Here is a 25934-nt window from a genome sequence, read left to right on the forward strand (position 1 = left end):
ATACCCACAGACCGCCGTTTATCCAAAATATGCCGATGTCATCCTCCCCAGCACAACGGACAGCAGAAGTAGGAGATAACATCTGTTTCACACACACAGCACGACGTCCGAGTGGCTTAACGCCGAGGGAGCTATCAACCAGGTTCCTGGGTTCATCTTCACACACACTCTCTCGCCCATGCCAGCACCACCACCCATGCCGTCGCGCCCAATCCTGCGACGATCCATCGCCCGTCCGACGCCATGATCCTCGCGTTGTAATCTGCTTACCGCCCTCGCAGCGCTTGCACACTCACCTACCTACCTGCCTGCCTGCGCCCAAAACGCTGACACGCTGCACCTCGAACGATTCTCTCCTGTGACAAGCACGGAATGCAACGCAGCCCAAACTCTCCCACGGACACGTTCACGTCTCCTGCATGTCACATACGAATCAGACACCAAAAAAACGTGTCGCGGCGGCACAGGTGGGAGTTAAATTCTTCTTCTGTTTTTTGTGAGAGGGGGCGGACGCCTGTGAGCGACGCCGTTGACAAATGCTACGCTACAACCCATCTTATCCTTCTCCCCTTTGAGCAATGATCCGCCTCTCTGGACGGGTCCATCACTCTGTGCGTGTGATGAAACAAAAAAGTGACAGGCGGAAACCGCGGCAGTTCCCATCTCCCTACAGTAACTCCTCCCCCCCCCCTTATGCATCTCGCTATCACCGTCTTCCAACTCCTGGCTGTGAAGCCCCTCCCGCACACACAAAAATCGCTCTTGAGAGAATATGGAAAACAAAAGGGAGATAATAGACACTATGAAAATAAATATGTATACATATTTGATTTGGGGGTATAAGAAACAGTGCTGCTAGTGTCATTACGTCGAGTCTTGCAATCTCGCTGTGGGAGTCTAACGGGCGTCGTAAAATTTGCGGTTCGAATTAAAGGGTCTGAGCATGGGCTGCAGCAAGTCAAGCATCCCATACCGCAGCGTTATGCTTGTCCACGCCGGACCTTGTTCCAAAAACGCTTCATGACGCCGCGGTCATTGGTCTGAGCGTTCCACTGGTCCATGGCCGCGAACTGACGTTCAATGCTTTCTTTTGACGTCCCATCCCGGGCAAACGCGGGCGCGGCAAAGTCGTCTCGCAATGCGTTCGACTGGGATTTCCTGCCGGGCGCGGGAGGGCAGCATTTTGCCTGCCAGCCGTAGATCTGGTCGTCGTGAGCCCGCAGGTCGGGTCGAGTGAGTGTCATGCGTAACGTCATCTCCCTCGTCTCGGCTGCTGCGTACTCGTTGTTCGACGGCTGAGGGGAATACGCCCTGTCGCCCTTCAATGGCGGTGGCGGCCGGAGGGCGGTAGCATTTTCCAGTGTCTGAGGCGTCTTGGGGGAATCCGAGTCGAGAGAACCATCCTCACTGTATATCGACGACCTATCGTCCGCAAGGAAAGTGCGGAGGTTGTCCGACTCGTCTGCCGGTACTGCCTTTGAGCGTCTGCTCTTGGGGTGCTTGCTGTTCCTTGCCGCCTCTGGAGACATGGCTTCCCTGGACGGGAACCCAAACTCAATGACCTCGTCAAACCTTTGCGGTGATGCGAGATACGCACGAAGCTTTAGACGGGCCTCGGGATCTTGGTAATGTGCGGCCTCGGGGTCAAATGCCGCCACGGTGTCTTGCGGACTATGTTTCGGTGTGATGAGAGACAGGGCGCGGGATCTGCGGCGACCATGGCCCGGGGAAGTGGCTTGGGGGCTACTCGGGGCGTTACCAAAAATCGGAGAGCCCGGGTTGCTCGTAACGCCTTGCGTTGTGCCAGGCCGGTTCATGTTGAGCGAGGTACGGCCGAAAGGCATCTTGGATATGGACAAGTGCCTGCGAAACGACGGCCTGCGCTGTTTCGGGGCTGGCGCCTCCTCTTGTAGGTTCTGGTGGTAGTCATCAAGGTGCAGGCGCAGATCCAAGTCGTCATCCTCTTCCAGCCAACGGAAGCTGTCGTAGAAAGAATCCCGCTTGTTCTTTGGTGAAGTTGGAGACGTCGGCAGGATCTTCTCCGGCAGCTGCTTCTTCTTCTGTTCCGGCCGAACAGGCTTGGCCTTCTTTGGCATCTCCCTCTGGCTCGGCTGGGACTCCATAGTCTGGGGTCGGACCGACAAGGTCGGGCTCCACAGTTCGTCTTGTCCTACGACGCTTGACGCTCTCCTTCGGACCTTGTAGACGGCCTCATCAGCCGGGTCGAGAATGATGTCGTGCCTGCGGTTCAGGCCCGAGGCGAGCTGCTCTTCGGTGATGATGTGCCTCTTTTTGATCTTGTCGGGAAGGCGGACGTAGACAGACGAGGCGCCGGTGGAGGTGACGCGGGACCGGCGAGAGTTGCGTCTCTTGACGCGGTCGGAGACTTGGTCGGAGGCAAGCCTGGCTTGTCGTGCCTTGCGGCGCTGCTTGATGGTCTGGGTCTGCGGGTTGGGGCTGGTCTCCGGGCGGTCCAGGAAGGGGTCGAGGAAGTTTGGTGTTTGAGGGGGAGCCGGTGCGAGGCTGGCGAAGTGAAGTCTTTCGAGGGAGCTAAAGTACTGTGGAGATATTTAGCAGCGATACAAAGGCAGGATGGCGAAATGTAAGTGAGATCAAGAATGAAATTGAATTGAGAAACAACGAGGGCATGCAATGTCTTAATGCAGGAACGAGCGAAGGGGTTGAGCGAGAATGCGGGAGCCGTGGCCATGGTGTTCCTGGCGCGGTACCAATGCCAATGCCACTGGGCCTGAGACTGGGACTGGGACTGGGACTGGGACTGGGACTGGGACTGGGTGACTGGGTACGGCTTCTCCAACAACTGGGTCTGCCTGCGTGCGCTGCGCCTAACTAAGGTACTCGCGAAGGAAGAGCGTACCGTGTAGGGTATGCCTGTGCTCGTTCGTACCTGTGGTGGTGTCGTGTTGCGTCGTGTTGTGCTGTTGGTGGGCGGGACCTGCATTGCATCTGCTGAGGTGCATGACGGATGGAGCTTTACTAGTATGGAGAGGGAAACGATGCCGCAGTTGAGTTGCAGCAGGAGGAGTAGAAGAAGAAGAAGTAGTTGCAGAAGCGCAGCACTTGCATCACTTGCACACCAGCCGCCGACAAGACATCGAGATCAGCAACGAGGAGCGACAGAAACAGAGCAAGCTCGGAACGAAGCTCGGGGTTGGGGGTAAAAGCCTTGGTCCAGCCATTTGGAGTTTGGGGGTCGGTACTTGAGAGAACGAGGCAGAGACAGAAGGAGAAAGAAAGGTACACTGGTACATGACCAACGACTGGAAACACCTCAACTCCCACCTGAGATGGGCCATTATTGAGTGGACTGAGGTACCGTGGGGAGCAGGCCCTCCCTCCCAGTCCCAAGGCTAGGTCGGTACTGGTAGTGATGATCCATGACTTCACGGAAGACTCCAGCCAGTCAGTCCAGCCCAAAGTGCAGAGTTCCAGCCCACCGACCTGTGTCCAATTGAGACAGGAGCAACGGCCTTCGGAATAGGCAAGGAGCGGCGGCACCTTCAAGGAGTCAAGCAAGAGCCATCCATATGCCGCCCTGCCCTGGGCCGGACGTGTGGGAAAAGCGTCCGTGGAGCACGTCAAGTCAGGTCAGTGCATCGGCGCCAGTGCCCGCGTCAGTGCATCCTGCGCTGCTGCAGCTCTGCATACGGTATTGATGCAAGGTGCATGACCCAGGCCTACCTAAGTCTGCCTTCAACGCAGAAGAGGGCCAGAAAAGGGCGGCGAACAGACACGATACACGACACCATGGGGGAATAGCCTGCGAGGCCACGCCGCACCAGAGACACCATGCGTGCAATCGGTCTAGCCCCATGCTCCTTTTTAGCCCACGGCACCACTTGGCGGCCCGGGGGGCTCCATGGAATGTGGGAAGAGAAGGGGAATTGGGATGGTCCAACAGAGAGAGAGAGAGGCCGCTGCAAGACCACCGCCGTACTTGAGCAATCTTTGGTACGGCAAATGCTAGGCTAGGCTTTGGGATGGGGCTTGTTGGAGGGAGGGATGTGACGAACGAAGATGAACGATATCGGCGGGACAGAGGAGAGACAATGACGGATCTTCGGCCCCAAGATTGACAACTCCCGATCTGCAACGAACCAGACTGAGACAAAAGTCGTTCGGTCCTTTCCTTGGGACTTCCCTCTCTAGCACAACGGCAATTGACTGACGATGGCTGGATTTTGTGGACCGGGCTGCCCAGTCTGGATATGTGTGTTGATAATCCAGACAAGGCAGGCAATATCAGGGCGAGCCGCGTTGGGACGATAAAGAGACGGGATTGGAAGAGATGAGGCTGGGCACGCGAGAGAGGAGGTCCCGAGAGCGCGGACACGACGAGATTGGACCGACAGGACCCTGGTGTTGTTGTTGTTGTTGATTGTCTGTTTTTGGGAAGTGTTATTTCTCGCAGTTGGCGAGTCATCTTCCCAACACCAAGATCGTGGCGAGTCGTTGTCCAATACGAGTGCGTGATGGCCTCTCTCTCTCTGCGTGTGTTTGTTTGTGCCTCACCCCTCACTTCTGTCTCGTTCGTTCTCTCTGCGCGTCCTCGCTCTTCAGCGGCTGGCTGGCATGCATGTGCAGACTAGCGCACGTCGTCTTCACGCTTACGCCTGTGCCTGACAACACACTATCGCCCGCGCTGACTGGCTGCGTCGGAGGTGATATTGGGGGTCGAATGCATGAAGGTGTGGGGGGAAGACGAACAGCTGGGGGCAGAGGGAAGAGGCTGCTGGGTGTTGGTTGGACGGAAAAGAATGCGTGGTGATGGGGGCATGCTGTGAGTGTGTGTGCGCGCGGTAAGGGGTTGAGAGGGGAGACAGTTGAGGCTAACGCGGGCGGTTCTTTTGGGTGCATGTCTCAGTGGGCGGTGGATGCTGATGAACACCGAACACCCACAGCGGCGGCAGCAGCAGCCAATTCGCTTCCACAGGGACCTGAGCTCGAACGGGAAGCAATCCCAATGTGAAGGGAAACGAACCCACACACACAACCCCGGCCAGTCGGCGCCAACCAGGAAAGCCCCCGACTGCAACTGCGCAGGCAGACAGGAACGCGGGATTCAGGCGAGAGCTCCAGGCGAACAGCTGGTCAGCAGCAGCAGGCAGGCGAGAGGAGGCAAGAGAGATACCCCGGGCTCGGGTTCTGGGCCGCAGCTTGCTGCAGGTCTGGGCCCTCTTTGCCGTCCCTGCCCTACCAATACCACCTCACGTTGCCTTGAGCCCTGTAGAAAGGCTGGAGCGCAATTACACCCAAGGAAAGTTATGCGCTGTCCAATGCTCTCATGTCTGTGTGCCTGAACAAATGAGAACAGGGGGCAGTTGGGCTGGCTGGCCAGGGTTTGGGGGGAAATAGGCCAATGTCTTGTTCGGGAAAGGTCCCAGGGGAAAAGTAGGAGAAGAAAAAACCCACGGTCCGTGGAACTTTCAGACCGAGAGGGACAGAAAGCAACGAAGAAGTCGGGGAAAAAAGAAAATGGCAGGGAAAAATAATTTAGAAAACGCCACGGACGGCCTGTTTCTCGGTATGGCTTCCTGACAAGGGGCCGCGCTAAAACAGAGAGAAAAAGGAAACCCGGCACTTGCTCTCAAAGGAATGAGATCGGAACGGCAGATGGTGGCTGACGCTGGAGGCGCTCCGTTGGAACATCAGGAAGAACAAGAATGGAAAAAAGGAATAGAACAACAGAAGGGATGGATGGGGTTCCGCCAAAGACAGACAGACAGACAGACGCTCATGTCAATAATGAGAGAAATGAATGCTCAGACATTGGGGGGGAGGGATAGTGTAAGACATGAGAGGGAAAAAAGACGACAACATCATCAACACAATTCATAGCTTACCTTGCGCTGAATGACCTCGGGCAATGCCTCAAACTCCTGCTTCGTCATCTCAGCCCCGAAAGAGGCCGTCGAGGGCGAGACTGGCGGGGGCACGACGATCGACGTCAAACCACCATCGGGAGGAGACAGCTTCGCTGCCGTCGTCGCCTCCCGCTCCCTCACGCCGCAAATCGTCGGAATCGTCATGTTGGTCGCCGTCGTGGCCGTCGTCTTCTTGCTGCTGCCGCTATTGGTCTTCTCGTGGCTCTTGCCGCTCCGTAACGTCCATGTCGCAGAGGCTCCCGCGGACTCGGAGCTCGTTCGGTGTAGGTACTGGTTGTGATGGCTCTTGGACGAGTCGGGCCGTAGTTCGTAGAGCGTCTGGTGATATGTAGACGATGACGAAAGCTGCTGTTGATGTTGTTGTTGCTGCTGCTGGGTCCTTGTTGTTGCTGACGACTGGTGCGGCTTTGTCGTCGTCGTACTCGTCGTCTCCCTCTCATTATTGTTACTGCTGCTGTTGTACTGGCCCAGCAGTCGCAGGTCGGGAGAGCTGTAGCCGTCGAGTCCGTGGTGCAAATAGTCCCAGAGGCCGTGAGACCGGTCCACGCCATCGTCGCTGGTCCTTCCGCCCGCCGCCGTCTCCGCCGGCGCTGTCGTCTTGCCATTGTTCTTAGCGCCGCCGCCGCCTCCAATCATGAACAAGGGCGCCATTGTCGCCGTTGTCGCTGCTGTCCTTGTCGTCGTCGCCGTCGTCGAGTCCGTTGTCGTTGTAGCTGTCGACGGGCAAGTGGTTACATCCGTAGCCGACTCGTCGAAGCTTGACCGCGCAGACGAGTAAAAGGAAGGGAACCGCGGAAATGAGTCGTAGGTGGTGCTGGTGCTGGTGCTGGTGCTGGTGGCTGTGTGGTTGTGTATGTTGCGATCGTCCTTGGTGGTATTATGATTATTGCCTTTGGTGTTGGTGTTGGTGTTGTTGGTGATTTCGTTGTCAAGCAGAAAAACAGACGAACAAGACGAACATGAAAAAGACGATGATGATGATGATGCAGTGCCAGGAACAATATCAACGGGATCGAGAGAACAGGACAGAGGGACCTGGTCGTCCGCGTCCGCGTCGTCAAGGAAACTTATGAGCTCATGCCGGTCCACCAGCATCGCTGCCGCCGTCCAGGGCCCCCGAGGTTGGCGGTCTTGTCCCTGGAGCCGATGCTGCGGTCGTTGCTGCTGCTTCTCGTCCACGGCCCCCGGTCCACCACCACCACGCCTGTGAGTTGACCGTGACAGCGGTGATGGGGCCCACGGCACCGCGCCCATCACACCTCCTACACGCGCCAGCGCAGCCTTCATTCGCCCTCTTCCCTGCTGTGCTGCTGCTGCTGCTGCTGCTGCTGCTGCTGCTGCTGCTGCTGCTGCTGCTGCTGTGGTGCCTCTTCCGCCGCCGCCTTTCCTCCAGCTTGCTTTCTTCTTCTCGTCCTCCTCCACCTCCACCTCTTTCGTTGTGCAAGTCGTGGGTATCGATGACATCCACCACAACTTCTTTTTTTCCCCCCAATCGCCTGTGATCCTGTTACCTGGGCTGGGGGGGGGGGGGGGGGGAGCCACTCCAGAGTGCTCCGCCAGCACCAACAAGCGGCTGCCGAATCCGGTATTGAGCTGAGCAGAGAGACCCAGGGGCAGACCCTGTCCGCTGGCTGAGGGTCCGGTTGGGTAAGGATGGTGTAAAGGGGGCTCCACCGGCTCGAGAGGAATGCGAGCCAAGGGTCGAAATATAGGACGGAGCAGGGGACAACGCGAATAGAGTAAAGGTAAGGTAAGAAAAAGTATGGGTGGTATTAATCCACCGACAGGGCTCTGCTCTGTCCGTGTCTCTGTCTCTTCTTTCCAACGGAGTCACTCTGGCCCGGGGCGGCGTGATGTGATGGGGCTCTCGAGAAGGGTATTGATAATGATGATCACCAACACTTTAGGCATGACATGCAATCGAGGGGATGATGCCTCGAGCGAGGGCAGAGCCTTTGTTCGAGCGGCCACGGCCAGGTTTTACACGCATGTACGGTCTTTTTGGCGGGGTGGTGTTGCGGCGCAGGAGAGAGGAGATGGGATGGCAGGCATATATGATACTTATTGTTCTCATGTATGTCTCTCCCTCTACGGAAAGGCCGCCGTTCGGCTGCAAGATGGGAAAACCAAGCAAAAAACGGGACCCGATGACACCACGCAAGCGCGCGTGCAGCACACATTAACGACGCGACGGCAAGCCATATAAAGCAAATACATATAGAATATCTTCAACGGTTGCAGGTTTTCTGCGATGGCAAAGCACGTAACGAGGTTATGGATGGTGCGGTTTGCCCAGTCGCACAACATTCCCCTCGCTCCCTCACCCTTCCATGTCTCGCGGAGCCGTCTGGCCATTGCGGTTCCCGAAACAAGTCAAGATCTGTCGTCGAGCTCATTTACCGCACACTTTAAGGCTTGCTGTGGCAGGGGCAATTTTGATATGCTGGCTACACAAGAAACCAAATCGCAGAAAGCAAAACCCAGCCGCACATCCATCACGCGAGTCTGTGCATCCTTTCCCTTGTGTCTGTGTGACTGTCTCTCGCTCTCTCCCGTGTCTCTCGTTGTCCCTGGGTATCAAATCAATCTGTCCAGCTCGCCCCAGTGCCGCGCCGCGGAAGGCAGGCTGTCCGACGGCACAGCAAGATTACCAGCAGAGAGAGCAAATACAGGTTCCAACTTGTCAAGTCTTGACAGCGCCGCCGTCCGCCTTGGTCGTTCTATTTTTTGTGAGCCTTTCTGGTCTAGATGGATCGGAAACCCGGCAACTTCCATGTTGAGCAAAGTTACACGAGAAGGAACGAACCCCCCAATCGTCAAGAGCGCGAAGACCGGACAGACTCGAGGGTGGAATTGGACCAACCATCGGAGGAACTTCGAGGGCCACCCGGGACCCCTTGTCGCTGGGCGATCATTGGGCATGGACGTCGTTCCGCCAAACACCCCAAAAACATGACATATCCAACCAAAGAGGAGGCACAATCACCCCGAGCTCTTGCACATACGGCGTCAAGTATCCGTACGGCTCCCTCGCTATCGTGTCACCGCCCGTTGGCGAGGGATGCGTGCTTCGACGCTTTCCCGCAACAATGTTGAGCACAGATCAGAAGCTGCACAGCGAGGTCGAACATGAGACGAGACACACAAAACACACGTACACAACTCTCTTTTTTGTTTATTCTCGATGAACGGACGAGAGAACCTGCAATTTACGTGTACATGGGGGGGCCAACCCTTGCGCTACGTTGAACCAACCGCCCGCAAGCAATGAGGCAAAGATGCAGAAGCAGACTGCTTCGTTCCTGCGTGCCTGGCGCCTAAGGGACGGACAGGGCCTGGAAATGGGCGAATCATCGGTAGACTCTCGTTTCCTCCCCCTTGGACCCCAGTCTCTTTCTCTCTCTCTCTCTCTCTCTCTCTCTCTCTCTGGTTCTTCTCACTGCTTTGGCCCCCACAGACATCTCACCCATCGCCTCAAGCTCGACAATTGTGACGAGGCTCATGATGAACCCCGGTCTGGGGCCCATTGGCAAGTGTCAGCACAAGTCCGAAGCAACAGCACCCTCATCTCTTCGCCATATCTCCTCTCCGTCAGCAGCGTCAGCCTTTCTCCTGCTATCGGCTCCTCTGGCTGCGGCCGCACGGCGCGGGCATATTACCACAGACGGTATCCCGCGGGGTGTCGCACCTCCGAACCTGTAGGTCTCGGTGATATCAGAACGGAACTCGAATGATGAGCAGACGCAGTGTGGCAATTCCACTCTATCGAGCGTCATCCATCATACGGGCAACACCACCACAACCTGCCGCATCGCGCATAAAAGTCGCAAAAGAGAAGGGCGGCACAGGGGGGCGGCTGGGAGAAGAAAGAAAACGTCCCCCGGAATAGACGGACGCAATGAAACCTCAACCACGATTGCTGCACACTTCCCGCCCGCTGAAGCGCCTGCCTTTTTCCTCGTGTTGTATGTACGTATGCACGCCTACCCGATCGGAACCTTGCCTTGGTTCTGCCTCTTCTTGGACGCAAGGTTGCAGTCGACCGACGCGCCGGGCGCTCAGAACACGCGACGAAGCCCCCGAGATGGAAGATGCCTCCGCGCAACCCCCTATTTCCTTCTGCCTCCTCCGACGGACGGAGCTTCGGCATATCAGAACTGGCGTTAAGACATCAATTGCATGACGACGATGTGTATGCTGGATGCACTGCTGCACCGCCCCCAAGAGGTCGCTTAAAACACAATCACACAAATCACACAGGAATCATTATGCGCCCTATATTCAACCGTCCATCGAATGCAACCCCATCAGTTCGTCGCTTTTCCTTCTGGAATGATTCATTTCCATCCCACTTTTTCCGTCAAAGCAAGCCCATTCTCCCTCTCCCTCTCTATCTCTCCGGCGTCTTTCCAACTTTGCCCTGTTCGTGCCTGCATCCAAATCCATGAGTCGCTCCACGGCGGGGGGACCCTATATCGCTGATCTTATGCGGTAGCGAAAGTCTGTCACCGGACAAAACCGTTGACCCACGGGGTCGGAATGGGACGAACAGGACCACCGGACGAAACATCATTTGTTGGTGATCTCTTTAGAGACTTTAAAGAGGTTTAAAAAGGGAAACGTTTGAATGAACTGATCCTGATGAGGTGAAAACGCATAGAAGACCCTCTCTTCCCGGAGCGCCGATACCACATCGATTCCCGAAAAGCAGTGGAGGCCGTGATTAGCCTTCTTAAAGTCTTTATGCAAGGCACCTGCCTTAAATCCTCAAAGTCGCGATGGACCTACGTTCGACAAGCTTTCCCGGCCTTTTTCGCACATCCTCATCCATGAGCAGAACACAGACAGTGATCATCCCAAGTCAACGCCAATCTGTCCACGGTCCGTCTATGCTTGAGTCGAGCTCGCTCGAGGCCTAGACCCTGCCCCGCGAAACAAATTCGGGAAACATCTGACGATACGAAACAAAAAAAGAGCCTTTCCCCAAAGTGTCTGTGAGTTTCGCGATGTCCAGATAATTAAAAACGTCAGTGACACCCGTCATCCGATTCACACAGAAAAGGATGGGGACCGCGCACGACTCGAGCCTCTGTCGCCATGGGTCTGGCCTCGGCCGAAGACGACTCGATTCTGTTTTCTTGCTCTCCCCTGGTCCAATATTTTCCCATTTCGCGTTAATTGGCAGCTACGTATCCGTCCTTTCATGATTCCATTCTCTCGCTGAATCGTCGCCTTCAGCGAGTGCCCCAGAAAAATCCAGGCCCTGGAAATATTCCCATGCCAAAATTCTCAAGCCGAACAACCGGGCTGGAGCTTGCTAACCGCCGTGCACGCGAGGTTCACCATCTCAAGCTTCATATCTCTCTCCACTGGGCTAAACCCTAGAGAATACAGACCCGTACGTGATCCATGCGCCGTCGTCGCCGGCACATACAGAGAGCAAGACACGCGAGGTCTTTTTGACCTCAGTGTTTCATATCTACGCTTTAAACTGCGTGTTGCTTATGAGATATTGTGAAAAGTAGGTCTAGAGCCTCAGCTTCAATCTAAACTAGCTTCGCCGTTGCCATGTCTCCCAACCCCATATATCGGCTCCCCCCTGTTTAGTCAGGCCCCCGAGCTAAGGTGGAAGAAGGAACGAAACAATCTGGAACTATGAAACCTGCCGAGAAAGCTTGACCGCTTCCTCAGAAAAAGTCCCCCAACTGCGAAGTGCAAAAAGACTACTACTACTACTACGTCGTCGTCGTCGTCGTCACCGAGAGCATGGGGCTCAGCGGTGTATGCAATGTACAGAACACGCTTTTACCGCACGCACACCGCAGGTTCGGCTCGTCCCAGAGCCGATTTTCCAGAGAGGGGTTCTTGCGCGTGCAATCAACTGGGTACTCGAAACATGACCGACGGGAACTCCGAGGACGATAGGGAGACAGGACAGGATTCGCCTTGTTTTGAGGTGGCAGCGTCCAGATTAAACCGATCCCGGGCTCGAGGGAAGCAAACATTCCCTCTCCATCGAGCATCACCACCGCGCGATGCGATGGGGGGGAAGGTCATCCTTCATGTCGTGACAGGAACCGGATCAAGTCGTCATCCATGTTGTTCCTTTCTTTTTCAACCGTCCAGCAGCTGTGCCTCTCGGAATGAAGAGTGTCAAGGAAAGTCGTTGACCGCCTGGGACGGCAGCACAAGCACGCCCCTCAACGGGGGCTGGAGAAGTGTCGTTGACAAAAACTACTGTCGGCCATGTTTGGTCTCCCGCGAGGCTCCGACGACCTGTCATGTTTGAGATCTCGCCAATCCGTATGACAGGGAACAAAGAAAGAGGGTTTGATCGTCACAATCCACGAGGGCTGAAAGGCGGTGTTCGGGGTTTGTTTGGGGCTGAATGGGTGCAAGGTCACACCCGTCTCTGTCTCAGGCGAAGCAAGGTTCTTCCGCTGCCAGCTGCCACAACTGAAAGAAGAGCTCAAGGCGAGCAAGCAACAGGTAGGTAAAAAGGACCTCGCATCGTCGTACAATATCTTGTGCCTGTGACCTGCGGTCGCTCAATCCAGGCAGAGCCATGAGAGACAATCAATGGAAGATGGCCGAGTCAGGGCCTGCTCCCAATCGAGTCTCTTCCCGCTGTCAAAAGGGCAAACTGATTCGGACTAGGGCAATTGGGCAATTCCTCCGTGCTTCGTCGTCTCTGTAAAAGTGACAATTTAAGATCCAGTCAAGTGCTGCCGCAATTCTTCAAACTACGGAACATATTTCATTTGCACCTGTATGCAGCAAGATTACAATGAAGAAAGCAAATGCTCAGGTTCATCATGTCCGCGGGTGTGACTTGTATTATGCAGTGGAGGCCCGTAAACCACACCAAAAGAAGAGCCTAAGAGAGCCCTTCCCGCTCCCTCCCTCGACAAGCCACATCTTGCCTTGCCCTCTTCGTCCAGCACTCGACACGCGAGTGGTCCAAATCCGCTGTGGGCGCGTTTGATGTGCTGTGGCCGCCAACCCCTGGTCCCCTGCAGCAGCAGCAGCTGCTGCTGCACTGGGGAAGAAAGGACCGCACCTTTGACCAAGGTAAGACGCGGCAAAGCGGTTAAACGACATGCCTTTTCACCACCAAAAGTCGCGGTGAGAGATGTCGTACAAATATGCGTCCAGACAAACATACATGACCACTTTCCGCGGTGTCCCGCGAACTGTAAGTGTGTTTCAGACTTCTTAATTCCATCCACCCCAAGAACTCCGTCGTCCGTTACATCCTGGTTTTATGTACGTACAAAGATGGGTGATGCGTGGTTGTGCAACGACGAGATCGAGCCAGACTTACACAAGCACATGTCACGAGATGGAAGACGCAGCCAGCAGTATCCGTACCAAAACAACCAAAAACCAAGTTTAAAAGAGCCAATCTCGACTTCATCTCTGCCGAGTCCCCGCCCTCGGCGTCCTCCGGGATGTTACACCAAAACGGGGCTCCTCCTCTCCCCAGATGGACTGCGACTTCAATATCTCCGTCGAGTGCTACGCTGTGCCGCGCCCGTGTTTCTATTTCAGAAATTCTGCCTTTCCCAACACCGTGGAGTCGCGTCGCGCTCGCTAGATTTCTTTCGAGTAATACTGCTACTCTACGAACAACCTAGGTTGGCTAAAACCAGAAAAGCCCCGAAAACCGTATTCCTGGGAAACCACCTGAACGAGATTTGAGCCGCTCCGGCGAGCGTGCTGGATCATCTCATTTCGTGGCTACCGGAAATATGGACTCCCAGATTTGGTCCCAACTCCACGGGGCAGAAAGAACAAGACGGAAGGAAAAGGTGGGAAGAATCGTTTGTTTCCCCACCACCACCGGCTCGCTTCCAACTTTTTGAGGCTCATGGAAGCATTCTTCTCTGGTTCGCTGGGTTACGGGGACTTTCTACGACGGGAGGTTCCCACGCCTGTCAAATCTCGCTCCGGAGAGTGAGTAGTGCATGGGGAAAAGTCGAGCCGAAGTGTTCAGCTTCTTCTTTCTCCCAATTGTGTTGTGTTTCGTTGCTCAGTTGGCGATCGATCTCGTGGGCTCTTCTAATTGCTTCGTGGGCTGGAACCCATTCCTCCCTCGGCACCCTGCTCTGATCCCAATTTAGAGGCCGGCAGGCCAGGAGACTTAATTCTGGGTCATCGTCCGAGCCGACGTCATGGTGAAGATCACGAACGTGAAATCCCCGCATGGTGTTGATCCCGGTTGCCACAGCGGCTTCTGTCTTTCAGGTTGAAAGCAGCTGTTGGTGTGTCTCGGACAGCAGCCAACGAGATACGGGGGCAGAGGAAGTCTCGGGTATGGGGTCGGCGATCAAAAAGCATTCCGAGAAGCGGTGTGCCTCGTCCAAGACAAACATGCAGTCCGACATTCCTCTTCTCGGGCACACTGTAGCCGGCCCGAATCGCTGTCGAGAAATGCGAACGCATGACATCTCGCCGTCATCGAACGGTCCGAGCCCTCCCGTTTCGAATGAAGAGTGGCATGTTCGTACCGTTGCACGGCAGATGGCATTCTATCATGGCATTCTATCATGGCATTTCGATCAGTCTTGGAAGAATGCTGTCTTATATAACGACTCCAAAACTCAATCCTGATCGCATACTACCCCTTAAAACTCAAGTCCCGCTGCCCTCTGCCCCTTAATGTTCGCACGCCAACAAGCATATTGACCTTACATAAGCCTGGATTCTTTCTTTAGCCAATCGCCAGCCAAGTCGTGACTACAACCAACATGACCAACTTCCAAGGCATGCACATCGCCGCAAAGGGAGATGGCCAAGCCTAGACCCGGGACTCGCAACCTCGTTCCAACATCGTTCCAACAAGTGAGGCTTTTGTGAGTGCGGCAAAGCTGCTGATAGGCACTCTGGTTTACCGGAAAGAGTTTACCGGGAAGAAGCACACCTCCTGCTTCCGAGCAAGGAGACGTTACAGGACAGAAGCCGCCATCTGAGCCCTTAGATGAAGCGGTCGGTTGGTTGTAGGGGCGGCTCACAGGAAACACGCCGCAACCGAAGCTCACGGTTGAACTGAGTCGACGGGGTCGTGGTACTCATACACCTTGTTTTGCTTGTCACGGCCCGTCACCGCGGGTGCCACATACGTCGACACACCTGTCCTACGATCGTACGATTTGAATGTGCTTGCCAACCGCTTGCCACCTCCCCCAGGAAGGTCGACCACGAACTGCGGCATCATGAAGCCCGCAATCGAACCCCTGATACTGGCTTCCAGATCCAGAATCGTCTGCAGCGGCGTACGCAGGTGCTCCGACTTCCTCACCATGTCGTGCTGGTAGACGTAGTACTGGATCGAGTCAGCGAGGTCTTGAGGTCTATGGGTTACATTGCTCACCGGGAATATGTTATTGTCCGCGAGTCTTCTGATCAAACTGGACATGGTGGCAACGTCGTCGTTGATTCCACGAAGTAGGACCGACTGGTTTCGCACCATCACCCCTGCCTCGAAAAGCCTCTGGCTGGCCCTCTCGGTGATCCAGGAAATCTCGCTGGGGTGGTTGATGTGGGTGTGAAGGGCCACAGCTTTGCCGACTCTACGAGCTTTGTCCGAGATCGAGATTACGGCATCGGTCCATGGGTCATTTCTGTCCAGAATGCGCGTCGGACAAACAGCAAGACCCTTAGAAGCGAATCTGAACCGACGGACATGGTCTATTGAGATAAGACGATTACCAATCATCTCAATATGTTCAGGCATGAGTTGATACGAATCTCCCCCGGAGACGACGATATCTTGGATCTCTGGCGTGCGCTCGATGTGTTGGAAGACGGCCTCCCATCGTGCACGCCCAGGCTTGAAGGAGGCTTTTGCCACACTCTCTGTGTTAGCACCAACTGCGTAGGAGCGAGTGCAAAATACGCAATAGGTAGGACACACAGAGAGAGCTTCGGCACGCGGTCAGTCACGCTGCAGACGCGGGAGGTGTATCTCATGCACTCACGGAGGAACAGGGCCTTGTCGGGATACCGGTGAACCAAGCCATTGACGGGGGAGTCGGCTTCCTCTTCCAACGAATCAAGCGTCAACTTTGGGTGATCTGGCTGCATTATGGACTTCGTGGGTATGAATTGGCGGAAAATGGGATCGTTTCGCGGGTTGCTCCAATCGATACGGCTGAGGGTGTATGGCCTAAGAGACTAGTTCAGTCTGGATTCCAAGAATTCTGGTGAGGAGCTTACATCACTCTAACAGACATGGTCGCTTCAGAAACGCCTTCAAAAATATCCACTATCAGCTTTTCTCGAGGTTCCATTACACCACTTTGACCACGAGCGGGAATTAGCTCTGGCAAAACCCTGTCTAGGAATCGGCGCAGCTTGTTTGGCCCTTCGACCAGATTCTTCATCTAAGATTGGCCGTGTGTCAGCTATTGCCATCGGTCGAGTGGCGGCATTATATAACACATACGCTCCATCGGTAGCTGATGAACTCGGCTGTCGAGACATCCTCCCACCCTGGCACTCTACGCCAGAACTGGTCAACCTGCTCCGGAGGTGGTCTCGCAAATGGTGTGACTGGGTCAAGCACCTGGTGATCTTCCACAACCCTCTCGGCAAGCGCAGAATGGGCAGCTCGAACACGAGATGAAGTCCCGACCCTGCGGAAACCATGTATGTGACAGCCACGAGTCGGGCGAGTCGCATAAACCTGGAGGTTACCTACGAACCTCATGTTGACACAAGCCTGCATTGGCTGCAGGAAGTAATCAGAATATCAGGCTAGACTGGCTCGGAACTGGCAAAAATGGAGATATCTGGCGATCGGTTCTGCCGTTGTGCGGTTTGGAGTGGCAGCGGTAGTATTTCGACATCAGCTGCAGTCAACTGCGATATGGCTTGGGCGTGCTTCGAACTAAGCGCGCAAAGTGCGAACTGGGAGCCACAAGACAGAGATACTGAAGGTGGAAAGGTGACACAAGATGAAAGAGGTTGAGCGAAGATATGGCAAGTCTGGGTGAGACACGCCAAAAGAAGGACGGCATTCATGAGGGATAGATACTCTTGGAGCTATCGCCGTATTTGATATTCCTCCAGTACGACTGGCCACATGACGAGCTTTCCCAAAGTTCCTCCCAATCATGGAGGAAGCTGCGGTGTAGAAAGAGATCAACAACAAGCGAGGGAAAGCAAACACGGGGTCGGGGGACCAAACATGCGCTTCCAGGGTCATTCCTTCAGCAGCCCGACTTGGACAACCAACTCGACGGGTAAGCCCTGCCCAACCTACCTAGCCCCGCCTCACTCATCCACGCTCTATGCCCTTGTCACTTCTACATGTGAATAAGTAACACAAAGGTACGGTACCCACCAACAACTCTAAGTAGGCGCTTGCTAAGATTTGGTTCGTGGCTGTCGTACAGATCTTGCATGCGCATCCTTCCTCGAGTTGGGCACGTCAACGTCTGCCTTCGGTTGAATCCTATCGAGCCACGTACATACCCAAGCAAGCTGCTCATTTTGCCAAACAATCTCAGGACATTTGGAACGAAGGCCAAGCAGAGGCAAGGGCATGGAACCTGGGCAGACGACGGGCATCTTGTCCCAATTCGCCACCTCTTGCACAAGCAGCATGCCTACTACCTTGCCATCACGCCTACACACTTTCTTCTTCTTCTAGCACCCAATTAAGAACCATTCGCATATATCCCGGTTCCATAAAAAGCCCGCACCATCAAACGACGTCGTCTCATTAGCTACCAGGCGTCTGGTCGACGCCCACTAGCTCCCCACCTCCCTTGACAGCATCCCCATCTCCACAACACCTTACCGTCCCTAACCGCGACCAGGATGTTGTTGCGGCAAGCATTTCCAAGACATTGGAAGACGATCGAACCAACTCACCGAGTCGATAGACGCGGGTCCCGACGAATAATTTCGTCAAACACAAGTCTTTATTCATCCGCTCGAATGGTGAATGCAGAGATATTCAGCCGCATCATCCTAACATGGACATTCAACCGAACTCTGAAGCAACGTTGGCTCTCGGTTGCTATGTTCAGTCACAACAAACAGCCGGCTTCACCAGATGAGGGGCTCGTCTAAGTTGGTCGCTTCTCGTGTGGCCGATTTGCCTAGCCTCCTCACGGCAATGGGCTTTGAAATCCCCCCTTGGCGCAGTGCCCTCCGCGCCTCCGAACAAGATGGAACTCCTCCGCCAACCTGTGATTTCTATCAAATAGACAACAGACCGACTTGAAGACTTTGATTTCTCATCAACTTTCTTCGAGAACTGAATATGATAACTTGGCTTTTCTGACCACCATTGACCAAAGTCCCAGGTTGAGATCCACAGCCAAAGTTCCAACTTCTAATCATTGACGGAAGCTCCGGACTCTGGTTCTGAACCAAAGTTCTCTGTCTAGATTATCACTTCTGCGAGACTGTGGCAAGGCTTCTTGAGTATAACTCGACGATGGCCGTAGGTGTACACACGCCGACTCAGCTCACTCTACATGCCGTGTCTCAGCGTAACGAAGCTTCGGCCATGGATACCGCGTCTGAACACAAAACGGCCCACGAAATGACCGCAACACCTCCTCAAAGAGGAATAGAGTATGGAACTATTTTCTTTGGCCTGCTGTTCAGGTGGCTTTACATAAGATAGCTGATGTCTCAATTCTCATAGGCTACCGACGCGATGTCCCGCGATACACATCGATCCAGCGGACCAGACCCGGCCGACATTGCCCCAAGCTCGACCACTGTCTGTAGAATACCCATCTACTAACCAAGTACATGTCATCTCAACTGAGCCTGTAGACCGTGGCTGCAGGGCATGGTCCGTCGTGGTGGGGTCGACGGCAACCATGATCCCGACCTTCGGGTTAATGACGACGGTTGGCATTTTTCAAGTCTACTTGAAGGAAAACCAGCTTGCAGACTGGTCTAATACGGAAATATCGTGGATTATATCCGTCTTTGGCTTTCTTGCAGTCCTTCTGTGCGGCCTCTTTGGCGCAGTGTTTGACAAATTCGGCCCTCGATGGCTGATGACGCCTGCTGCCACGGTGTACTGCGCATCGTTTCTCGGCATTGCTTTCAGTAGTCGGTATTGGCAGTTCTTCCTCTGCTTCTCCACCGCCGGAGTAGGTGCGGGTACGTTGATTCATCCCAGGGCGTAATCAAATGTACCTAACCTTACGGACGCAGCGGCACTGACCACGAGCGCCCTAGCAGTGATCAATCATTGGTTCGACAAGAAGAAGGGGTTGGCAATGGGCATCTGTACCATGGGCGGCGGACTTGGTGGCGTGATATTCTCAGTCGTACTTCGATTTACCACCAAACACTTTGACTGGACTACGGCCAGTCTGGTTCATCTTGCAATAATTGGCGCGTTTCTGTCCCTCGGGTGCGTCTTGATCAAGCCTAAGATACGCAAGCCTCCTCAGAGCAAGCTGTGGGACTTCTCCTGCTTCCGAAGCTGGGAATTTGTGCTCTTTACCTTGAGCGTGTGTGGTATGACCTTCTCATCCCGGCTTCATCAGTAACGGCTGCCCTAATGCAGGCTCATAACAGGTTTTGAGCTGGTTCTATTTGTGGCCTGGGGTCTGCTTCCGACATACGCCAACACAGTCAAACTTGGCGACGTCTTTTATCTGACCCTTGTATTCAGCGTGTGAGTCTAGCCCTCTCTAGCCCTGGCGATTTGGGGCTTTGAGTGCTGATCACGACTCTTCAGGGGTTCTTCTCTGGGAAGGATAATTCCCGGATATTTCACCGATAGGATCGGCCCTTTCAACGTTACCATTGTGATGACGATACTCACAGAGGCGACGATGCTTGTACTATGGCTCCCCTTCGGCGATACCTCTGTATCTGCATTATACGCTGTTGCTTTCCTCCTGGGATTTGGAACCGGCAGTTTCGTCTCAACGGCGGCGACGTGTCTTGGCAGACTCTGCAACGCTGAAGACAGCGGTACCTACATAGGCTGCTGTTACGCCGTCGTCAGCCTGGCGACACTGGTCGGTAATCCTGCAGGACAAGCTGTGTTGGGTGATGGACGAAATGGCCGCACCCGTTGGACCGTGGTCTTCCTCGGACTCATTCTGATGGTGGCCCTGACCAGCTGCTGCTTCGTCCGGTGGTTGTGTATGAACAGAACATGGAAGTGGTCGGTAAAAGTGTGAGTCGAAACGGAACGATACCAGCCGTTGGACGTGGGAACAGTCGTTCTTTCTTATTTCCCTTCGACTTAACAGGGATCCAACCCACGCTGACGATGGTGGGCTGCCGGTATGACCAAATCCTTGGCTACCCCGTTTGCCACACCGGTGAGGCACTGGACCAACTTGGTTGGTTGATGACAGCGTCACACCTAGTTATCTGATTTTCCTCATAGCGCATCCTGCAGCCGACATTGAGGGCAGGCAACAGCACAGAGCTAGCGATGATGCTGCAGGATGAAGCGCCCATGAATCGTACGACAATGCCGGCGGCATCTCATACACCGCAAGTCGGCATACATCGCGCTCTTTGTTTTCAGCTCTCGGTACCACGACAGCCCAAGCTTCCTCTAGCCCGAGCCGAGCCGTACCAGACACCCCCTCTGACCCCTTTCCGATCCCGTGCTTACGGACATGTGTGGCTGCGACACGTTCGACAGTCTTTGCCCGGATACCATCAGGCCACTCGACCACTTCAGAAACTTCTTCGTGAGCCAGAATGGAAGACAATACATGTCCTCCTGTGTAATCGCAGATCGTTGACCTGCGGATCTGTGTTATGCGAGTTGTCACACGCGCGAATCTGAGATCCTACGGGGGACTCATCCGGGTCGCCCGCCAGGCCTGAGAGAACTGAAGCGGCCGGGGGTAACCAACGGGGTCGAGCGGTCCAAGCCCGGGTTTAAGAGTCGATGGTCCAGTTTTTCCTTGTTTTGCCAACCAACTTGCCGTTGGTTTCGCGAGAACGTTGATAATGTGATTATGCGGTTGGTGGCGGGAGCTCCGCTTGACAAGGAACAGGTCACTTGTCGAGTGGAACAAGTGGATTTCTTTTAGTATGGGGGACGCTTCCTGCATGTTGTACATACATATTACGGTTCAGTTAATCGCTTTCGGACTGGTAGCTGCACAACAAGGAGACATGTCCGGGGATGGCCTGACAATAACGATTGGTGAAACGGAGACTTGAGCTAATAAGGTAAACTAACGTTCTAGCCACGAAGAAAACTGTTTCCAGGCGACTTCCGACTGCTTCCAGGCTGATAACGGCCCAGGGCCTGGCCGAAACCTTCGTCATGAACCACTACTCGGATGATCATTCCCCAGGTGACAGACCAGGGAGGGGGAAGGGCAGGAAGGATCGATCTAAAAGGGCAAGAATGTCCAGGGGTGACAGACTAGCGATTGAACCCAGTCGCCAACTCGCGGGGTTTTCCGTCACTAACTTGACCCATCCCAGACCTGGAGCTGGTGAAGGGTTTCGACGATATTTTGTCTCGTGTTTCCCGTTCAGGCCATTTAACCCCCGAAAAGCAACCAAGTCGTAACCGCACCTATGCCTGTTCGGGCGCTAACTTCGAGCATATTGCATTGTCACGTACATGACATGACATGGCACGACATGATGGGCTGTACGCAGTAGGGGAGATGGCCGTCTGCTGCCGACATGTTCATTCAGTCTTGGGGTTCATATATTGCGTACGTTGCGCTCATTACAGACAGTCTTTCCGCGGGAAACGCTGGTCCAGAAGAGGTATTCCGTTCTGATAACGTCGGGGAGGAGTCATGGAATAGGAAACTCGGTGAGCAGAACCGAGTCATTCGATGGGGGAAGAAGTTCACGGGATAGGTTAGCTGCCGTGTTTGAGATTGGCATACGCGACCCAGAAACACAACTGTCCATGGGCACTGACTAGGGGGCAGATCTAGGGCGGAAGATCGCGAGACATTCCGGCTTTTGGAAGGGGGCATGACGACGTTCAGCCACACCCCTGGTGAAGGACGGACGAAGACAGCAACAATCGGCCGAGTGAACGAGACTCTGAACGATCATCGCCATGAGCGGAGTCCAAGGTTTCGGCGCGGCCCGCTCGTTGGGAGGGACGGGTCCCCGAAAAAGAAGCAGACCAGCTTTCGCTTCGCGATCCATCTTCGGTCCCAGCCCGTCTTTGTCTCTGGTTCACGAAAGCGAAAAGCCCTCCTCCCAACGGCCACAGCTAGGCTTCCACGCGGGAGACCGCAGAGGCTAGCGGGAACTCTAAACCATGATCTACACGTCAAACACCGCGGCCGCTTCGCCAAGTACTCGTGGCCTCGGCGATGTGTTCTCGCTGAATCGCTGCCCAAATGCCCGAACTTTCTGTGATCCATCGACATGATCTGACAAGGAGGTTGCGGGCCCAAGCTCAGAGACATACGAACCTCTCAGCCCTCACCCCCTTGCTTTACATCACAGTGAGAGATGAACGGACGACTGGCTCTTGCAGGGTTGGAGTTTAAAATAGGGAGAGCGGGATGCCGAGGCTAGATGCTTGAGAGATCCGGCGCTTTGTGAGAAGTGATGTTAGGTGTGAAATCGCAGTAGCCCCACGCGCGGTCCTTTTGTGTTCTACGCTTCGCGTTCTACCTGGGTTTTCTTGCAGTAACTCTTCCTTGCTTCTTTTCTTCTCGCAGACAGCGGTGTCGGATAGGTGGGCGGCATGGTGTGGTCGGGGTAAATGGTCCGGATGCGTCGCTAGTTGCATGTGTAGATGGGCTGTCTGGGCTTGACCCTCATGGTGCGCGAGGCTTAGGGGGTTCCCGCGATATTTTCGGAGCCCGTTCCGTTGAACATCCGGGTCCCCTCTCTTTTCTCCTTGGGAGAACCTTCATCCAGTGAGCATTCTTCTCTACTCTCCCTCTGTGTTTTGTTCATTCGTTTCGGACACATTCATGAATGAGCAAGGCGACAACGCCAGGGCAAGGCCTTGCGTTTCTTTACCTCATCGTTTGCTTACTCGAAATGAGAGTGTCCCCAGTGGGCTTCGGAGCATGTTCGCTCGTGGATCTTGTATCCGTCGATGATCACCGGGGGGTGATCCACGATCGTCCGTATCCATTGTTTGTCCACCGGAGTAACCCCGCTGCTGCATGCTCGTTATCCGTCTCCTTTGTGCTTCTGGGGCCACAAACATAAGTATGTTTTTGACCCTTGCCGGAAGATCAGATCTTATTCTGTCCCTGAGTCGGGGGCAAAAGCCGAGAGAATCAGCATCTTCTGCCGGCATGCATTTTAAACACGCCGGACGGGGTTCTTGAGCCATGCTCAAAACACTTCATTTACTACATTGATTTCGCTGCGTCGCCGCCCTGCTTTCATCATTCAAAGCTCGAGTCTTTCTTTTTTCCATGCTTCATTTTGCTACTTGGACCATGCTTTGCGATCAAATCCCGCGGGTTGGGGGTCGTCGCGGGATAAGGCCGGTCATCATCGCGCATGCTTTCATCACCAGGAAATGCGGCCAACACTTGCATCATCTGCTTCTGTTGCCCGAGGTGATTCTTGTCCTCTTTTTCTCCGTTCAAGAATTCTGACAAGTCGTCCAAGGCTCCCTGCTGAGTTACAATTTGCTGTTCACTGCCTTGAAAATTTGCTGTTCTCATTCCACTTCATACCATCGTCATCTCTTCCAAAAAACGGAGCCCGGTGGCCCAAAATAGCTTCCATTGCACTCCCGGGGCATCCATCAATCGCTTTTACTCCGCTCATCGCATTTCTGGCTATTTTCGTCCCTCTTACATTCATGTCATTTTACCTGCTTCAGTGCCTTCATTCCCAACGAAAAAAATCCCTGTCGATACCGAAGCCACACCCGAACCACGTCCCCAAAGTTGGAGCCACGCGGCCGCGGCGTTGGTGCGAAACATTGTTTTGTACACGTCGACACGATTTTCTTCCCATTCTTGAGATACTGCAGCCTTATTCGCCTCTAATCGTCTTTACGATCGGAAATTAGGCGATCTGAATCGATCGCGCTCTGTCGATGTGGCGCCCGTTGCGGTGGACAACATTCGTCGTATCCGTGGCTGTCATTCGCTGCTCGTCTAGTTTTCGATAGTCCAAGGCCCGCGATCTTCGATCTTCTAGTTTAGTTCAGCCCATCGCCACTTTGGACTATCCTATTTTTTCGCAACTGGTCTTTGTTGTTTTCTGTAAAGACGGGAACTAGTTATGATGCATCTTGGGGATTGAGTGATTGCCCAATTGCACGCTATTTGGGAAGCGACCTAGAAGCATCATAATCACGATTCAAACATTATACACCACAGGCCTACAATGGCGAGACTTGTTCCGTTGAGTTCAGATACACATTTGAAGAAAGAACCTTTTAAAATAATGAGTTTTATCCTCAAGCCTTCAGATGATAGGATCACAAGGCGCGAATTCGATGATTTGGTGTTCAGGCTGAAGACACGGATGTCCTTTCAAATTTTCAGCCAGAAGCCGGATGATATGAGGGGAATGTCCTTTTGCGACTCTTTCTAGGGTTCACCAACTGATTTACTGTGCTCTTTCCTTTGGAGAAAGTTAGCTCTCACTAGCTGATTCTGCGAAGAAAGAACAACACCACTCTTAGGCAGACCAAGAACGTGGCGGAGGCAGCATGAGTCTCAAACCTCTCACAAGCGCCAAGTCGAACTCATCCATATCTCCCTGAGAATCGAACAACTAAGGCGTCAAGGTCTCTGATAAGGAGTTGGTCCGAGGGCACCAGCCGACAAGCTCTCGTCATTCCCCTCTTGGGGTGGCATCTTCTCGCGCAAAGAACAAGTTGCACCTAACTTTGTTCAACTAGTTTCTTTTTGCCAATCCACCACTGGATTGTTCACAGACGAAACACAAGCTCACATACTTTGAGTGAAAGGAGGTCTATCATCATAGACTAACACCTCAAGTGTACCCTTAACTCGCATGATCTTGCATTGTGAAGACCTCGTATATGCAACTCCGCTCTATGTCCTGCTTCTGGAGATCTGTTTCTTTTTCTGTGAGAACTAACTGGAGAGCTCATCTCCCACATGCAAAACAATTTCTTTGAACCTTGTCGCATGGCTTTTCTCGAGGCAACATTGCCACCAATTAGACAACGAGGCACTTGTCCATTTCGTCGTTTTCTGTCGAAATGCATGCTTCAAATTCTCCTTCGAGTACGTACAGCACTCGAGAACCTTTGACTCAACGTAAGCTAAATGAGGACGACACGAAGTATGGACTCTTGCGCAATTAGTTTTTTCATCAACTGTTAAGCAGGTGGGCAAGTGAGCGTTACTTGGGGTCACCGTTACATTCTAATATAATATCTATACCATGCTTTTTCTAAGCGAGAAAAGCAATGCGAGACGTTCCTGGGCAGCATCCAGACCAATGTACATCCCCTTCGCGGCTGGTAGCATTGAGCAACTACCCAAAGAGCACAATGGCTCATGTATTCCCTGGCAAAGGAAAACTTGATCTGGATACCAAACTACTTGGGTCAAATAATCGAAAAGAGTGTGGGCTTTTGCTAAGTCAGAAAGAACACCTCAGATACCCGAACATAAGCTGAGATACACAGAAGAGGAATCGTCGCAATCAAATACCAATGATGAAGATACAATGCCTGGACATTCGGCTTTCGGGCGTAATGCTGGCATCTCGTGCCTACCGGGACAATTGAAGGTTGTATCATTTTGCACTGTCCTAATCTGCCCGACCACGATGTTCTTCATCAAGAGCTCATTGAATCACTCGAATACAGTATAGCAGCGCCGAAACAAGTATCAAATAGCTCGGCGCAACCCTCGATGGACTAAGCAGTCGGTGGACCTGAATGTTTGATCAATTATCGGATGTGCCGTCAACGACATCGCACGCCGAGAACGCAGTCTCCGAACTTTTGTAAATACTGCCCACGATCGTCATGATAGGTAAATGAGTGTGCGACCTGGCCGGATGCTAAAGCTGAGGCTCGCTATGAAAGGGTGGATTCTACGATGCTTCATTTCTGACGGGTGTTAAGAA

At 53.8% G+C, this 25934-nt stretch overlaps 4 protein-coding genes across 4 annotated transcripts; 1 reads left to right on the forward strand and 3 right to left on the reverse strand.

Annotated features, from left to right (window-relative positions):
* Positions 1–980: 980 nt before the first annotated feature.
* Positions 981–2962, reverse strand: CGGC5_v001040 (uncharacterized protein; the record flags this gene model as incomplete). The annotated part of the gene is made up of 2 exons (XM_032025624.1): positions 981–2558; positions 2909–2962. The coding sequence occupies 2 exons, from the start codon at positions 2960–2962 to the stop codon at positions 981–983; spliced, it is 1632 nt and encodes a 543-aa protein (XP_031877856.1).
* A 2881-nt stretch (positions 2963–5843) lies between these two features.
* On the reverse strand, positions 5844–6557 carry CGGC5_v001041 (uncharacterized protein; the record flags this gene model as incomplete). The annotated part of the gene is made up of 1 exon (XM_066150764.1): positions 5844–6557. One exon carries the CDS (start codon positions 6555–6557, stop codon positions 5844–5846), a length of 714 nt encoding a protein of 237 aa, XP_066009615.1.
* Positions 6558–14943: 8386 nt separating this feature from the next.
* kamA (L-lysine 2,3-aminomutase) lies at positions 14944–16617 on the reverse strand (the record flags this gene model as incomplete). The annotated part of the gene is made up of 6 exons (XM_032025627.1): positions 14944–15231; positions 15280–15830; positions 15887–16074; positions 16125–16291; positions 16354–16543; positions 16613–16617. The coding sequence occupies 6 exons, from the start codon at positions 16615–16617 to the stop codon at positions 14944–14946; spliced, it is 1389 nt and encodes a 462-aa protein (XP_031877853.1).
* Positions 16618–18751: 2134 nt separating this feature from the next.
* Positions 18752–20077, forward strand: MCH5-1 (Riboflavin transporter MCH5; the record flags this gene model as incomplete). Its single annotated transcript, XM_032025628.2, has 4 exons — positions 18752–19040; positions 19095–19403; positions 19464–19563; positions 19627–20077. 4 exons carry the CDS (start codon positions 18752–18754, stop codon positions 20075–20077), a joined length of 1149 nt encoding a protein of 382 aa, XP_031877852.2.
* Positions 20078–25934: the final 5857 nt, after the last annotated feature.

Source organism: Colletotrichum fructicola, assembly GCF_000319635.2.
Source record: "Colletotrichum fructicola Nara gc5 chromosome Unknown KSG_Nara_v1_contig01, whole genome shotgun sequence".
Lineage (NCBI taxonomy): Eukaryota > Fungi > Ascomycota > Sordariomycetes > Glomerellales > Glomerellaceae > Colletotrichum > Colletotrichum fructicola.